The following is a 17,201-nucleotide window of genomic DNA, read 5'->3' on the forward strand; positions in this document are numbered from 1 at the left end:
ATTTGTTTTACTAACAACTCACTTATTTATACCTATTAAATATAACAGGCTTATCATTATATAACCATAAATTATACTATGAACACATTATGACCTCTTTAAGCGATAAATTTGACCAACTGTGTAAGGAACTATCCTTAAAGGTTCCTAATTCTCACACAGTTGTTCATAAAACCGGGTGTATTTACAGGTACAGTCATATATACGGATTTCTACTTTACTCATATATATTTTATGAACGAAACGCATAAATTCTGTAGTATTGATAATGAATACTTTCCTGACGGAATATTCATCAATTTATCATCATATGAATCATTTGGTAAAGAAATGTTGAAATATGATAAAAATTATCCCAAAGCGATATATCTAAATGTTAAACGACATTTGGAGCCCGTATTTCAAGAGGAGCCGGAGGAAACGCAACCGGACGACGTTGTGTAAGTTTGATATTATTTATCACCTATTTTGTTCATACGCTGGATGAAAAAAGTGTAATGGATGTTTTAGATACAAGGAAAGAAAATATTACGAAGAAGTGACTGAATATGAAGTTTTTTCTCCGAGCCTGGGCTATATTAAATTGGAAGAATCTCCGGGGAATTTGCTGAATGTGTCCTTTTATTCTATATCATTCAACTCTAATTTAGCATTTCTAATGAATTGATTAGATCTGTAATGCCATAATTGAGCACGCTGGGTACGAATTCAAGAGCGACGACTTGGCGTGGATGAATATGATAGAGGTACTGTTAGTTAGTCCGCTGAATATATCAAAATGGCACGACTAACGAAAGTTCATAGGAGAGCAAATACGCCAGGGACTTGGTGCAAATTGAAAATCCGCCTCAAATTACTCACGATAACCTCAAGTGCCAAAAGTGCGGGTCCACAACCAATTTATGGCTGAACCTCTCGGACGGGTATGTGATGAGTATACATTGGTGGAAACAAAAAATAATTAAGCTAGTTACGACAAATAGTTGAGACTTCAATGGTTGGTAGGTTCGTGGGATGCGGAAGGAAGAATTACGACTCAGGAGGATGCCAGGACGGCAGCGAGGGAGCGGCGCTGTTACACTACCAAGTTAAACAATATTTAATTAATGGGCGTGTTGTCAATTTTTATTAGCAAATGGCCTCTAATCGATGCGTAGGAAACAGGGTGTAAGTACCACTTGGCAGTGAAACTGGGAACAATTACGCCGACGTCCGCAGACGTGTTTAGTTACGCGCCAGTAAGTTTGATAGAGATAAAGAGTTAACACGTGGTTGATTGCACACATACGATAACAAATTATGATTTTCACTATAATAAAACACTCTTAGGATGAGGATAACTTGGTTACAGATCCTTTTCTGGACAAACACCTATCGCATTTTGGAATTAAAATACAGTAAGGCTTTGTGCATAATTTATGTAAATATTTGATATTATTTACAGCGCCGTTGTTATAAGAGAACAATATAGAGTAAAAATTATAAATGATAAATTGCTAATAGGTTACTGGAAAAAACTGAAAAGACAACATTACAACTTGAGTTGGAAAAGAATCAATCACATAGCTGGACCGATGTAGTAACGGAGAACGACCTAATAATGAAGCCAGCACCAAAGTATGAATGGACAGTATCGGTTATTATTAAATGGGTAGATATGTACCAATATTAAGTTGTACAGCAGAATATACTGATTTTACGAAGGCTGATAGCTGTTGATACTATGAAACCTGGTAAAAACTGATGATATTGTAGATTCGTTGGAATTGATAACTCTGGACATAACTGTTACATAAACTCGATTGTACAATTTTTAAACAACGTCACAGAGATGAATAGTTACTTTATACACTATTACAATCGATTCAACGTAAGAAACAGTTAATAGATGGGTTATATTTGTACAAGTGCCTGTACAGTTAGTTAAGTAGCTGATATTACCCATCAACATTGTTTTACTCTAGGTATCGGATTTTGATGATGTGCTCCTGCAATATTCAAAAATATGTACCTGTATTAACACAAATAAGTTTGTAACTCAATGCAATTTAAATCTGTCAAAATACCAAACTAAGTGTAAAGAGAGGAATATAGAATACTTCGACATAACGAGTAACTGGACATTAATAGAATACTATTTTTAGATACTTAGAGTAATTTATGTAGTATTGGCATTAACAAAGAGTGGTTTACGTGTGTTTTATTTAGTCATTTAGGTAGTTAGGTATGCTGGAGTTGACAAATTTATAGGCCATAAAAGCTTTCATGTTAACCCGAATATGTTCAAGTATTCACTGAGTCAGTTTGAAATTGATATTTGAGTTGATATTGATATTGAATAGTTAAACACTTGACAGAATAGATAAAGTTATTTATTTGGCACGAGTTTTAACAGATAAAAACAGGTAAACACAACAAATTGTTTGACAACAATGACCAACAAGATGCAGAAGAGTTCTTGTCCTTTTTTATAGATTACCTAACTGAACATGTGGACAAGAAGGATAAGGAACTAGACTTAAAAAAATTGTTTTACTTTAATGTAAGCATACGTAAGCCAGTTATTAGATAAATAGTTGGATACATATTCTGATACTGAGTCACTTAAACAGATACATAGTTGGACACGTAGTTACTTGGACAGATACATAGTTGGACACGTAGTTACTTGGACAGTTAAACAGTTAGTCATGTAGGTGTATCTGTACTTATTAATACGGATAATTAATTTAATCTATAGGTGTACCAAGTGGTAAAATGTGACGCCCTAAAGCTGATTAATGTTAACACAACGCAAACACACATCCTATCACTGTCCCTATTAAACTCACTAAAGGCAACGTCCGACAATGAAGTGGATAATACAGAGGAACTACTGCTAACAGTATGCCTGGAGATAGTATATACTAGTGAACGAGTGTTTAATTATTTAATTTGTCAAAAGCACTAACTTGTTATCATAGGATCCTATCAATAACTGGTATAACAAGGTGCCAATTGAATACCTGAACGATGGTGTGACCCACCAGGCAACTTTGGAAAACGGACTGAACAATTTGCCAAAGTACCTGTTCATTAAGCTGGAACGGTTCTATATGAAGAAGGATTGGACGTTTTCAAAGTTAGTAAACCCAGTGCTGGTGCCGGATGTGGTGACCTTTAAGTTATACGATAACAATTCAGTAAAAGTGGACGGTTACCAGGTGGTTTACAACGACAAGGATAGTAGAAAGGCCACCACTAAGTTATTTTATGACGTAGACGAGGGCCTATTGAACGTTCTAATGTCAATGGGCTTTACTGACTACCAAGTGAGGTGGGTATTATACTGTTAGCTGGTTAGACAGTTACCAAGTGCACCAATGACTATGATTACCGATTGACACTGTAGGAGAGCATACTTCTCAACCAAGTCCAACGATGTGGATACATGCCTCAATTGGATACTGAGCAATGAGTTAAATGACACAACGGAGACGTTGTTGCTGCTCAATCAACTTGGCCACAATGATAATGAGCTGGTTGGTCATTACTGATACTGCTACTACTTTTACTACTAATACCACTGCTACTATTTTTACTATTAATACTATTACCACTAATAATAATATTACTACTAATACCACTAATAATAATATTGCCATTATTATCACTAATAATAATATTACTACTATTACCACTAATAATAATACTACTACTACAACAAATACCACTGACTGGCATTAATAATTTGTAAATAGAACCTTAAGTTGCTCGGGTACTATGGCGATGATATCTCCTCGTTAATGGATTACCTAAGTACCACTACTGCCAACGGCAATGAGGACGTCACCACTCGTGCCACTGGAAGCAGCGCTAACGCCGATTCTGGTAGGGATAACAGCTATTGTAATGGCCACTTAGGCAATGGGAGCACGGGCGAGTGTGAAGTGGGATACCAGTTGGTGGGATTCGTAACACACGTCGGCAACAGCATCAACAGCGGCCACTACATATGCCACCTGAAGAAGGACGGCGAGTGGTACGCGTTCAACGACAGTAAAATAAACAAATGTACAAACGTTCCAGCGCAGAACGGGTACATTTACCTGTTCCAAAGGCTCTAGTCACTCCGGAACACTTGAATATTATGAGTTTTGTATACATTGATGCAGTTCGTACACAACTATTACGTATTACAGACCTAGGTCAACTATTAGTATTACACGTCTATTGCAGGTACTACATATTTAAGTCAAATTTGGAACATTAAAATCATAGCACATTAGGTCGCTTGATTTGCTTCAGGGTCGAATTCAATCTGTGGAGTGTGTAACTGATCGAATTCAGCAGTCTCGACGACACGTTCAGAGAGTTTGCGAGCCTGACGGGCTGGACGCGCAGTATTGGCAACATTCTTGCGATTAGCTCCTTCTTGGTTATCAGGGAGCTGAGCGACCTCATCTGCAGCGAGTTGACAATGCGGCCGCAGAAACAGCCAAACGAGGGCTCGAAACGCCACTTTACCAGCTTCGACGCCTTCCTGAACCCGTTGATCAGCGACATCAGCCTCGGGACTATGGAGTCGTCGTAGATAAAGATGTACAGGTTCGTCTTCTCCACCTTCGGCGTAAAAATCTCGTACTCGGTTCCGCTGAGCGCTATTCGCATGAGTGAGTTCTTGACCACCTGAAGCTTAAAGGGCGCCCTACCGTCCTCCAGAGGCTCTATATCCTTAAGAAGGTTGTCTTTTATGTACTGACGGATGGGGTGGGTCATACGGAATAAACGGAACTGGAAGAGCGCCTTCGTGTCCCTCAGTTGCTCCTTGAGGCCTTTTATGAGCTTAACTTTCCCCGCTCTGAAGGAAATTACGTTCTTGGGGTTGCGCCGCTCCATAATGTACCTGTAATTTATGGGCCCTAAAGAGTTCTGGCGATACTTAACGGGAGTGCCTATTACGTAAGATTCTACTAAATATTTTGTCGAAGCCAAGCAAAACAAGTTATATAATACAAAAATTAAGTTACACATTAACGGTTATACGGTATAAAGGAGGAATCCATATTTGCCTTCACATTTACGAAATTTGAGAAAAGTTAACTTAATTTCCCCGATATCCATTTGATAATCTTAAATAATACCTATGGTACAAAAAACTTCCAATGATTCCATTTTGCGATATTCTCACTGTGGAATTTGCACATTATTACACTACAAATTTCCGCATCCTTACTTTTTTGATTCAGCTACACATCTGCTTCTTCCTTTAATATTTTACGCACTCATGTGTCCTTGTTTAAAGTTAGGTCCAACCTTCGCTGCTAAAGAAGGCTTCGACGACGAAATGCCTCCTCATGTCATCGCCGACTTCACAAAGTTTCGGCTCTCTAGGGACCCGCCGCCTGAGGACAAACTCGACAGCCTAAGGAGGGAGTTTGTTACAATTTTGGATTCTATAGATCTCAAGTCCACTTACAAATCAATTCACAATCCTCGGAAGAGCGTTAATGACGTTTTCATCAAGACTATTTACTAGCCTCCAGAGCTCCGCTTTCAACTTCTAATGTCTTGCCACCACTTATACACACTTCTACGCATTTACATTTATTCACTTTATACTACACACTTAGCTCTACATACATTATATTTTAAACATTAACACTCATCGCTTCAGAGTTCCCTCGATTTGTGTGACGATATTGCGTGTTGGTGTAGAATCTGTGCTTCGTAGTCCGGCACCTTCTTAGTTTCCAGCACTATAACTATTCCCTGTTCAAACTCAAACCTTATGAAGCGTTTACTCTTCGTCTCATTCAAGAGCACGTGCTCCAGGTGACTCAGGTTCAACACTTTTAGGTCATTTATTGAGGTCAATCTTATGTTTTTGAAGTCGTATCCTATTGTCAAATCTGAAGCCAGTATTTGACTTAGTACTACTACTTCCTGTCCCGCCTCCTCTGCAAATATATCCGAGATTGGCTTCAGCAACGACGTGGGTGCTCTTTCATAGAATTTTTTCCCGAACTCATCCTACGCTCAATTAATTATATTTTTACTGAATTAGAATTACTAGTAGACATATTTTCGGTAACTACATTTTACTACTCCTCCGTTTACCTTCAAATATTCCATTGAGAGTGGCACAAATACCAGTCCTCCGTAGATGTAATATCTTGGCATGACGTCCCATTGGTGTTCCGGAACCAAATAGTTAGGTTTATTCAGGTTTATCTACACATTTTTGCCAACTTCAACTCATATTACTTTGTGTACATAATCCTTCTTCAGACATATATATTTTGCGTTATTTATCTAATTATATACACTATCCCATACCTTTATTTCCTCAACTTTATTATCTCTCAGTACTGTCAATTCGCACTCTTCACCGCAGAATTTATTTGTCAATGAGTATGCCAAATGTACTCTCTCTGATCCTCTACATCATTACACGTGTTATCGTTTTACTTGTTTTCTTACCTAAAGTGCACTGTCCCATCATCTGCTATTTTATGTCCATTTATTTTCATTATTACATCATTCGGCTCTATTTTACCCTTAAGTGAATTATCTCTTTGACAGACTAGTATTCCATTTAGATCTAAAACTTGTCAGCACGTATCACTAACTACTATTTATTATTTACTACAATAGTAAGCAACTACTAGCTAGTCGTCCTACTCTTTGATTCCTTCGTTAAGTATGACTTCAAGTCTGGGTTCGTCAGCACTTGATACGTGATTCCAAGATTAACGAATCCGCTGTACCTCTTAAACTGGATAACTTGGTGCAGAAACTGTTTTACTACTACGCTGGGCACTATGAATCCTATGTTTTGAGCTTCGTCGCATGCTTGGAATGCCACTCCCACTACTTTTCCTGCCTTTAGGGCAGGTCCTCCCGAGTTCCCTGGGTTTATTGCTGCGTCTATTTGTACACACAAAAGTCTACAATGCCGTTAATTGAATTAATGGCATTGAACCTTTCACAGGTCCATTAATATCCTATTTTCTTAGTGTGCTACTTAGTGTGCTAATTAACTTTTTAAAAAGTGGTACAAGTCAATATCTATTTGTAATCTATTGTACCTCGAGTTTGAGTGTGAATACGTCGTCACGTCCACTCGACTCACCACTCCTGACGTTATGCACAGGTTGTCTCCTCCCGTTGGGTATCCCAGGACTGTCACGCTGTCGTGCAGATATGGCGTTTCTCCGAACTCCAGTGGGTACACATCATTCCAAAATTCCTCGTCGTCCACTGTCAGCACTGCCAAGTCACATTCGTGTCCCACTGCCACCACTCTCGCCAACTTCTTATCCGTAGACCTATTTATTTACCATTAATTATCCACTATTCTACTCTTAATCCATTCGTGCTTTGCACTTGTTTACTTACCCATGCTTTCTCACTAGACAGCGATTCTGCCACGACACACAATGTGCGTTTGTCAGTATTAACCTATCCTTTATAGCGAATGCTGATCTACATAATTACATAACTCCATCTACTTTTATTCACATAAACACACACACATATATACTCATTATCTATTCTCATTACCCTATGCTTTTAATTTGTTTTCTCATTTGCCACGGTTGTGAGTAGTTCGGGTCCGTTGAGTCGCAGTATAGCTTCATTATGCTTGAGAATGAATCGGCAAATGATGGCGCATTTTTATCTCCGAGTGTGTTTGAACCCACCAAATCATTTAAATACTCAAGTGAGTAATTATTGTCCTCTAGACCTTCTTCATTCCTCACTTTATTCACATTTTTCAGGTTCACATTCCCCGATTCCTTTAGTGTATGATTAAATCTTGCTGTAATAAACTGTTTCTTTGCAAAATTCCATCTTTTACTTTGCAAATATGGTCTATATACTTCTAAGATTGAACTAAACTTCCTTGTGTTATGGAAGCTTCTTATATCACTACTGTACAACAAACTACTTTTAAATTTCCTTTGAATGAATACGTTTGTTCCTCTAAATGATGTTTCAAACAATTTTTGTGTCGATTTCCAACTCTTCAAAATAAAAACTGACATTCTACTATTACATATAACTATATGTCCTTAATAACACATACAATATTAGTTTATTAAATAACATTTATATTCTATATTACACAAACTAGTTTTAATACTTAAGATTTGTTGTTTTCCCTAATATTACTTTGTGATTCCGACATTACACAATCCCATAGGTCGATCTGAAATCAGCCAACTAAAAGCACAACGATCAGAAAAAGGGATAACAACATAAAGTCCGTTATTGCTTTACAGAAGCATCTGCCACAAGTCATTTTAAAACATATAAAATAAATTAATGGATCTATGACATGAATTAATTGATGAACACCAAATTAAGAGATGATTTTAAAGCTCGGTTTTCTTAAAATGTGTCATAAAACTTCCATTTTCTACATCTGCTACCTGAATTGATTATTAAAACCTATTTTACAAGTTGACTTACTGTCTTTGAGGAATCTCCGTAAAAAGCTCCGTTAACGAAAACTCGTGGGACGCTTCTCGCTCCTAAATACGTACATTATTAAATTATTTTAAATACCAGTTAGTTCCTGCAAATAGTCCTGCACTTGGTCCATTTGTGGGTGAGAATCCAATTCCTCGACGTGCTAAAAGAGTTTGAACAACAAGTAAACGTACCACATCATCCAGATTAAGTGAATTTAGAGCCATTTTAGCCCTTGTGCAATAAGGACAGTATCTAAAACGTCTTATTAAAAAAAAATAAACTAACGATTTTGAGAAGACTACGACCTTGTGTTTCTTAACAAGTTCCGTAACCCAATCCTTTGGTGTTTTTTCTGTCATTTTGGGAGGATGTGCAAATGAATAAGTGTTCCAAACGTTATCGTAATATCCCGGATTGTAATAATAGGAATCAGCTGCTTTGAATGAACTCAAACCTAAACAAATCGCTAGGTTTAAGAGGTAGGATGTTAATAACATTAAAAAATAAATTGCAAATTTTGGTTTTTTCAAATAACCTATATTAATTTTTGTGAATTGTTATTTGACCTTCGACTCATGGGGGATGCTAGACATTCATTCAATTTGTTTATTCCATTTAATCCACAACACCTTTATTTAAAAATCATATTAATTTATAATTTGTTTTGTGTGTCATTTGTTTTATTTATTTATTTGAACAGTTTTTTGTTTTTTCAAATAACATATTTTCCAACTCACAGTAACCATTTTATTCCGACACAGATTTAGTTGAAACCAGTTGTATTTTCAAAAAAAGTCTCTTTTCAATTTAACAAAGTACATTTTATTTTCTTACTATTCACCATGTTGTGGTTCCTCTATTAATGTTTCTTCCTTTTTAAGGATTCTAATCTCTCTACACATGGTACTTTGTGTGTGTTAAATAAAAATACAATTATGTATTAAACACCTTTTATTTTTTAAACCAATTTGTTGTGTTCTGTTACAGCAGTATAAACAGTAATAATGTCAAATACGAATGTTAACATAGTCGTATTTAATTTGTACTATAATTTGTTGGAACTGGAAAATTTCCTGTAAATTAATTTAATAAAATGGGTGACAACATTCACAAATCATATAAGAAGGCCGATTCTCAATACTATCAGTCGAGCCAGGAATGGCAGAATTACACACAGCCAGAAGCAAATTATACACAGGGAGGCACAAACCAGGAACGTATGCAATACTCACAATACGATCATAACTACATTAACTATAAAAGTCACCAGGGACAAAACAGCGAACCAATAAGTTACCAAAACCGCCAGAATGAAACGCCATATCAGCAAATGTACGACAGCTATCAGTACGCAAGTCAAAGTGATCAGACGCCGATTATGTACCAGAGCGAACAGCAGATGGGATATAGCAACAAAGAAATGGGATACTATAACAGAGACCCGCACTACTACCAGGCAAGAAACACAGGGATGGCAAACTATATGAAGCAAGAGTACAACACACAAATGATGCACGGACCGAGTTCCGGTGGAAAAACACACTCAACTGGCACCAGCGTTAACCCACACACAAGCCCAAATGTAAACACGGGAATGAGCCCGAACAACGCAAACATGAGTTTTGCACAGCAAATGGGCTACTATGGAGGAAATACACCAGAAGGAAGACCGATTCCAGTCTATAATGAAGTCAAGTACAACGTAATGAGGCCGGAGGCGAAGCAGCCAGGACAAATTCAACCGGAAATGAGGTACGCAGCACAAGGATACTCTCAGAATAGCCAAAACGACGGGATGAGGTACCCAGGAGAGGACGTGAGGTACAACACAAATGATATCTTCGCACAGCAGGGCTACTTTACTTTAGACGCAAGACACACGCAGCAAGGGTACGGAGGGAACGAAGGAGGATACGGCCTGGGAGACCCGAGGGGAACCCAGATGGAAACGGGGTACATGCAACACAACTATCAGGATGGAAGGTACATCAGGGACACGAGGCCCGACGCACCAGACATAGGATACCAAAGACCGTACCTGCCGAACGCGTCGATGTTTAAGCCCTCACTCTCATTCAAGGAGGTGGCCACAGCAATGCTCAGCATGGAGTCAAACAGAAAGCAGCAGCAAAAAAAACAAACCTCACGCCCGAAGCAGAACCTGAAGACAGTGCCGAAGGGCTCGAGGCAGATGAGCGAAGGAGCGTCCCCGAAGAACTCAGAGGGCTCACAAATGGGCTCAGACGCCTCGGGAAGGGACGCGAAGCTCGGAAAGAGGAACGATAACGAAGAGGGCTTCTACTTTAAAACGGACCTGCACTCGTCGATAAGAACAGACCCGAACTACAGCAAGTACAAAAACAGAGGACTGCAGCAGCTCTCGCAGTACAACGCGCTCGCACAGTTCCACAACCTGCCCACCAGCTACTTCAACCAGTACATAAACCAGAACATGGGGAACGCAGCAAACGAAAGCGCGAGCAACGCGTCCAGCGCCCTGGGATCTAGCGCAAGCACGGCCATGGGATCGGGAGGCGCGCCAGCAGCACAGCCACACGCCGTGGCAGGAGTGCCTCAGACGAGCATGGTGGGCAACATCCCAGTGAGCGTGGCGCTGAGGAAGGACTGGATGCCCATAAGGAAAATCAACCCGAACATCCTGACGCCGAGCGCGCGCTTCTTCCCTCCGACGCCGAAGGCGCTATCAACCATGAGAAATGAACAAGCGGCACATAAAATCAACGTGGTAGAGGAGATAACGGTGGAAAACGAAATGTTAAAGAACCTGAAGAGAAGCACAATATCGTCTGCGTCTTCGATGATGGAATCGTTCCAACAATCATACTCCAATAAACGCAAAAGGTACTCAGCCGTAGCCATAGTTATATTACCAGTAGTGTTAGTTATAACAGCAATGTGATTATTTTTATTGCAATTGGTGCTAGTTAACCATAGTAACATTAGTGATTACGATTAGTGAAAAGCATAACCTTGAACAAATAGTAACAAGGCAAGTTTATATGATTAATTAGGATTAAAAATTGTTTGGTGGAGGACTGCAGGCACGTCATCGGAGAACAGCCCAAGATCGATATACAGTTCACGTGTACCGATGAGGCAGGAACGAAGAAGTACGCACTGGACGAGGTGCTGTCAACACTGCTGCCGTACCATTTATTCTACTACGACAAGGTCAGCAGGCCGGAAACTAAGTCGTTTGACTATTCCGACTTTTCTAAAGAGATAATGGAGCTCAAAGAGAGGTTAAACCATCTGACGAAAAGCAAGGACTCACTTTTGTTACAATCGGTAGGTGAACACAGACTATATGCATTCATGTGTGTGTACACGTATGTAAACACGCACATATACACGCACACTTATTTAAACACGCATTTGCATGGGTACTTATGCCTACAATGGATACAGATAAAGTCGTATGTACACTTAGATTTTGATATACACACAGATGCTAGTTATTTGGGACATTTATTCTAAGTAATGACTAAAAACGTTGATAATTACCACTAATGCCTAGCGCCAGTCATATTTACTAATGCCTTACTTGTAGGTTTATCCTTGCGTTAAGGAAGGACTGGTAACTTGTAATGAGCTGGTGTTCAACGTGAGAGGGGAGTACGATTCCTACTAACACCACTAATCTGTTAAACCACACTTCACTCTATAAACTCGCACAATTTGTCCTTAGTTATTTACTGTTATCTCAGATGTATTATAGGCATTTGAGCTGTGTTCACAGGCCCCTGTACCTGGGTTTTACCAGAGTGCCAACAAGGAGTTTTAAATCGTACAGTAACACGAAGTTAACTTCCAGAGCTTTCGATAGTGGCGGGAATGATGCCCGTAAGAGTGTAACGGACTTTAAGAGGGAACGGGAGGAGGTACGGAGGGAGGCAATCACCCACGTGTATTTTAGACCGACGTTCGCACAAAAGCTTCTAATGTTAGTGTGCACATGTATTTAACGTAAATTAGAGACCGTAGATCTGCATAGTTAGGCTGATAAATTGATTGTGTAGAATGAAAACGAGGTTTCTTGCAACCGGCTGGATTCTAGTGGCCTTCATCATTGGAACGTACTTGGCAACTAAGTTTACACTCTGGTTCAGCAAATGGACTCACAGAGATCGCTATTCACTGTGAACAGGGAGACTAAGAGTTGTCTGAATGATTTTAACACATATTATTGCCATGGCTCTTAATGAATAACACTCACATATTTTAATTTTTTATTAATATTTGGAACATATTAGTGTATGTGTACGGAATTGTTTACACTTTATATGTAAATTGGTTATTGTTGCCAGTTTTTTATTCAATGGACTCAAACAGCACCATTTCATGTCGTTGCTATAAATACAGTATTCATCCTATCCTGTGACCATTTCTTTTCAGAAACTCAGAATAGTTAACTTTCATTCCCGTTCTTGGCCTGTATATATATATTTTTAGTTAAACCACACGTTTATTCATAAATGATTGTTAAATCTGGCTTTCGATATTTCTCCACCCAGAGGTACTTCTCTGTCCTGGGCAGGGACAACGCCGACTTCACATCAAGAATTTTAAAGAGAATAACTGGGAAGCATGAGCAGAAACCGCTGGGCAAGTACCCGTACCCCCCTGAGGACGAAATGTTCTGGAAAAACAGAAGAACGGCGCACGGGGGCTACTTTCAGCACTCAATATCGGCACACCAACTAAAATTTATCTACCCGGTCTTTCACCAGGCCCCAGCCAGGTAATTTTTTGTTTACTCATTTTTTTAGGGTCTGGGCTAAGGTTTCTCAGGGCTTCTGGTGGGTGATATGGCCCTTTTTTATGACCTACGTGGCCGTCGAGGGCCTCTATCACGTCAACCGCAAGTATGTAAAGCGACACAACTACTACTGAGTTTAATTTTTTACTTTTATTTTACTTGGGTTTTTTGCAACACTTTACCCCTGGACTCCTCGTAACTAATGTGTGTAAGCGCGTATACTCATGAAGCCATTATTAAATTACTGGTTTCCTGCTGCCTCGTAGTCCTTTTCGAGTGCAGCTACGTCTTCGCGCGCTTCTTGGAACTCGGACTCCTCCATGCCCTCTCCCATGTACCAGTGCACGAATGCCCTCTTTGCGTACATCAGGTCGAACTTCTTGTCCATTCTTGTGAAGACTTCGCGGATCGACGTGGAGTTGCTGATCATGCACACTGCTCTGGATGGCTTGGAGATGTCGTCGCCAGGCACCACGCACGGAGGCTGGTAGTTGATTCCGAACTTGAATCCGGTTGGTGACCAATCTACGAACTTGACCGCCTTCTTGTTCTTGACTGCTGCAATGGCGTAGTTGACATCCTTTGGCACAACGTCACCTCTGTTAATTGTTAGTGGCAGGCGTATTACTTATTATAAACTACCGATGCTTAGTTGGAGATACTCTACTAGCTATGTAACTACTGGTGGCATTTAACGATTAACGTACCTGTACATAAGACAACAGGACATGTAGTATCCCGTTCTAGGGTCACACTCTGCCATCATTGACTTAGGGTCGAATGCTGAGTACGTGATATCTGCCACTGACATCTGCTCGTGTCTCGCCTTCCTCTTGCTCACAATTGGCGAGTATGATGAAAGCATGAAGTGGATTCTCGGGTACGGCACCAAGTTAGTCTGGAACTCGTTCATGTCGACGTTCAAAGCTCCGTCGAATCTCAACGAGGTTGTGAGTGAGGAGATGACCTACGTGTGCAATTTATTAGTTTAAGTTATAGTCAGATGGCTCATTAACTCATTAGCCGTGTAAACGCGTAGGTATATGACTAGTCTCTATCTATATACTTATTTTCAATTACCTGTGCTATGATCTTGTTCAAGTTCTCGTATGTCGGTCTCCCTATATCCAAATTGTTCTTGCAGATGCTGTAGATTGCTTCATTGTCCAACACCACTGCTACATCTGAGTTCTCCAACAACGAGTGCGTCGTCAGCACTGAGTTGTACGGTTCCAACACTGCAGTTGATACGTGAGGTGAGGGCCATATGCAAAACGACAGCTTCGTCTTTCTCTCGAACTCTGCGCCAATGTTCTCGAGGAGCAGACTTCCTGTTCCCGATCCTGTGCCTCCTCCAATTGATGAGAAGAACAGGAATCCTTGCACACTATCGCAAGCGTCTGTCAGCTTGCGGATTCTGTCCATAACTGGAGAGAAGATATCGCGTCCGACCGTGTAGTGTCCGCGTGCAAAGTTGTTCGCTGCATCCTCCTTTCCTGAAATCAGCTGCTCTGGGTGAAAGAGTGACCCGTAGGTTCCTCTTTTTACGGTGTCAATGACTGATGGCTCCAGGTCGACGAAAACGCATCTAGGGACCTGCAACATTGTCATTATTTGTGCGTCATAGGGTACACATTTTCAAACTACTAGGTCATAAATCACAGAATACATAATTTCTGTTCTTAGTAAATAGTTTTATGGGCGTTTACAAATACTAAGTCCTTAATTAGTTACTATAAGTTAGAGTGTAATTACCTGTCTTCCTGAAGAGGATTCTGAGAAAAAGGTGTGGAAAGCCGCGGAATCCTCCTCCCTTCCACTGGAGGCTTCTGGCTTCACGGTTCCATCAGGGTTAATTCCGTGCTCTATACAAAAAAGCTCCCTATATTGTACATTAGTGTAAGTTGTCGTTTGTGTGTAAGTTCAAATCTTAACACTTGTTAAAATATAGCAATGTTTTTAATTAATATTCACTAATAATAAAAACATTGCGATTAATATGTGTTACATATAGAGAAAATTGAAAATGTTGCATTGTGTGGAATCTTAGCATCACATTTCAATCACAAGTTTTTTATTATAAGTCTTACCATACTGAACTTCCTACTTGTACACCTGCTTGGCCTACGTGAATTGCAATTACTTCTCTCATTTTTTTGATTTCAATTTAGTAATTATATTTTTAATTTGATACAACTTATGATCACTGGAATCTTATTACTTTTGAAATCGAGAAGCCTTTTATCACCAATTCCAAATTATTTTTATTGTTTTTACTTGTCCTTTTAAAATTTAGAAAAATATCATGTAAGAGTATTTAAATAATGATTTTGGAATTCGATTTTGGACTTTGCGTCTCTTTTTGATACAACGCAGATCTTGTATTTACACAATTTAAACAATTTATTCAATAAACACATACTTCAAATTAAGACTTAAATTATTCTAAACATTGATTTTCTTATACATCGTACATCTATATTTATACATATTTACTCATTCCACAATTCATATACTTTTTCAAAAGACTGCTAATGGATTGATTAAATGTCTCCATCCTAAAATATCACATATTTGTTTTATTTAATACAAAAAATTGTCTTAAAATAAATAAATATGTATTTTTATGATCGATTCATATATTTATAATTTTATTGTCTGTACACATTGAAATTATTTTTTTAACATTGTAAAGACATACATCTCATATTAACTATTTGCTTATCTCATAAATTCGATTCACACATAAATTCTAAAACATACTAATCCAAATGACACAACCATTTTAAAAGGGCAAAATATGATAAATAAACAATTATAATATTTTATATAATGTTGAAAGTGGTAGAATATTTTTGGATACAAATATTGAATGAATGATGTCGAATTACTAAACTGTTCATACATCATACTAATTAACAAAATTCCTTAAATTTTTACATAAATTATGATTCAAGAGAATTATAATAAGTGTATAGAAAATGATAATGGCTAATAAACCCCTAGGAATATGTAAATAAAATAACAGTATCAATAAACAACAATTTAAAAATATCTGGAGAAAAATACGATATTCTATCAATTAATTTATATACACATATGTATTTTTATATAATATAACAAGTTACTATATTTTAATTAAATTTTGTGCAATATATACGTTATTAAAACTAACAATAAAAGTGGTGACAAATAAATATAAAAGACAGGGAGGAAATTAATTTATATACTTCTCAGGTTTATAAACGTAGACAAAAAGTTCCGATGGAACGATATACAAAAAGTATCATAAATAAAAATTATCTAAGTGTTTATGCATTATTGCACAATATGTAGCTGAAGGTATGACCCTACCCATATATTGCCATTCCACTAATGAAGCTTTAATTTGTTTCCATTCTCTTCAGGGATTCTTTGTGGATTTAGTCTATATAGCTTTATAAGGGAGTGAGTATATATGGATAATTTTGATATAGCCACAAATTAGGTTAACATAATTGACATATTTTGTATTGGTGCAGTTTACTTACCTAATGGCAATTATTAGCTACAAACATTAGGCTTTGTAAAATACATGATTTAGAATATTGAATGAAGCAGGCTAATTTATTAATTCGAAGGATAAAAATATGGTGAATTAATTTTTATCAATCGGATAGTTTTGTATTTTATAGGAAAAATAAATACTTGATTCTTGACTATTTTAACTTTCAGTAGCTTTGACTTTCAAGCTTTTGGCTAAATTTTAAAACCACCCTGGAATATTAATCTTTGACCCCAATTCAGCTTCGTGTTATATTTACATTGATTCCAGCCTTGTAATCTTTGTTCTACTATCATATAGCATATATATTGAGGTAAGACAGGTTTTATATTCTAGGGATCTGATATAACACGATTAATCCGCTACATTAGAATGAAAATAACATTTTAAACTCACAATAACATACTTCTTCAGTTT

The 17,201-nt window shown here is 38.1% G+C and overlaps 8 protein-coding genes across 8 annotated transcripts; 4 read left to right on the forward strand and 4 right to left on the reverse strand.

The window, feature by feature from the left end:
• Window positions 1-89: 89 nt before the first annotated feature.
• On the forward strand, window positions 90-4,106 carry TOT_010000290 (predicted protein; the record flags this gene model as incomplete). Its single annotated transcript, XM_009690828.1, has 16 exons — window positions 90-190; window positions 261-440; window positions 511-613; window positions 672-746; window positions 805-923; window positions 1,006-1,087; window positions 1,158-1,238; window positions 1,330-1,397; window positions 1,504-1,617; window positions 1,756-1,870; window positions 1,965-2,112; window positions 2,251-2,298; window positions 2,406-2,542; window positions 2,741-2,884; window positions 2,964-3,257; window positions 3,741-4,106. The coding sequence occupies 16 exons, from the start codon at window positions 90-92 to the stop codon at window positions 4,104-4,106; spliced, it is 2,175 nt and encodes a 724-aa protein (XP_009689123.1).
• A 148-nt stretch (window positions 4,107-4,254) lies between these two features.
• TOT_010001241 (conserved hypothetical protein) lies at window positions 4,255-5,013 on the reverse strand (the record flags this gene model as incomplete). The annotated part of the gene is made up of 1 exon (XM_009690829.1): window positions 4,255-5,013. One exon carries the CDS (start codon window positions 5,011-5,013, stop codon window positions 4,255-4,257), a length of 759 nt encoding a protein of 252 aa, XP_009689124.1.
• A 112-nt stretch (window positions 5,014-5,125) lies between these two features.
• Window positions 5,126-5,490, forward strand: TOT_010000292 (hypothetical protein; the record flags this gene model as incomplete). Its single annotated transcript, XM_009690830.1, has 2 exons — window positions 5,126-5,415; window positions 5,442-5,490. 2 exons carry the CDS (start codon window positions 5,126-5,128, stop codon window positions 5,488-5,490), a joined length of 339 nt encoding a protein of 112 aa, XP_009689125.1.
• Window positions 5,491-5,652: 162 nt separating this feature from the next.
• On the reverse strand, window positions 5,653-8,030 carry TOT_010000293 (serine protease; the record flags this gene model as incomplete). The annotated part of the gene is made up of 8 exons (XM_009690831.1): window positions 5,653-6,012; window positions 6,100-6,213; window positions 6,319-6,421; window positions 6,463-6,589; window positions 6,664-6,929; window positions 7,071-7,310; window positions 7,381-7,467; window positions 7,546-8,030. The coding sequence occupies 8 exons, from the start codon at window positions 8,028-8,030 to the stop codon at window positions 5,653-5,655; spliced, it is 1,782 nt and encodes a 593-aa protein (XP_009689126.1).
• A 330-nt stretch (window positions 8,031-8,360) lies between these two features.
• On the reverse strand, window positions 8,361-8,957 carry TOT_010000294 (potential glutaredoxin; the record flags this gene model as incomplete). The annotated part of the gene is made up of 4 exons (XM_009690832.1): window positions 8,361-8,417; window positions 8,458-8,519; window positions 8,554-8,620; window positions 8,652-8,957. The coding sequence occupies 4 exons, from the start codon at window positions 8,955-8,957 to the stop codon at window positions 8,361-8,363; spliced, it is 492 nt and encodes a 163-aa protein (XP_009689127.1).
• Window positions 8,958-9,553: 596 nt separating this feature from the next.
• On the forward strand, window positions 9,554-12,624 carry TOT_010000295 (conserved hypothetical protein; the record flags this gene model as incomplete). The annotated part of the gene is made up of 5 exons (XM_009690833.1): window positions 9,554-10,947; window positions 11,080-11,322; window positions 11,493-11,810; window positions 12,200-12,424; window positions 12,501-12,624. 5 exons carry the CDS (start codon window positions 9,554-9,556, stop codon window positions 12,622-12,624), a joined length of 2,304 nt encoding a protein of 767 aa, XP_009689128.1.
• A 332-nt stretch (window positions 12,625-12,956) lies between these two features.
• On the forward strand, window positions 12,957-13,374 carry TOT_010000296 (uncharacterized protein; the record flags this gene model as incomplete). Its single annotated transcript, XM_009690834.1, has 2 exons — window positions 12,957-13,222; window positions 13,251-13,374. 2 exons carry the CDS (start codon window positions 12,957-12,959, stop codon window positions 13,372-13,374), a joined length of 390 nt encoding a protein of 129 aa, XP_009689129.1.
• A 21-nt stretch (window positions 13,375-13,395) lies between these two features.
• On the reverse strand, window positions 13,396-15,392 carry TOT_010000297 (tubulin subunit alpha; the record flags this gene model as incomplete). The annotated part of the gene is made up of 6 exons (XM_009690835.1): window positions 13,396-13,432; window positions 13,486-13,839; window positions 13,948-14,207; window positions 14,321-14,836; window positions 14,996-15,122; window positions 15,331-15,392. 6 exons carry the CDS (start codon window positions 15,390-15,392, stop codon window positions 13,396-13,398), a joined length of 1,356 nt encoding a protein of 451 aa, XP_009689130.1.
• Window positions 15,393-17,201: the final 1,809 nt, after the last annotated feature.

The sequence above is a fragment of the Theileria orientalis genome, chromosome 1, assembly GCF_000740895.1.
Source record: "Theileria orientalis strain Shintoku DNA, chromosome 1, complete genome".
Taxonomy (NCBI): domain Eukaryota; phylum Apicomplexa; class Aconoidasida; order Piroplasmida; family Theileriidae; genus Theileria; species Theileria orientalis.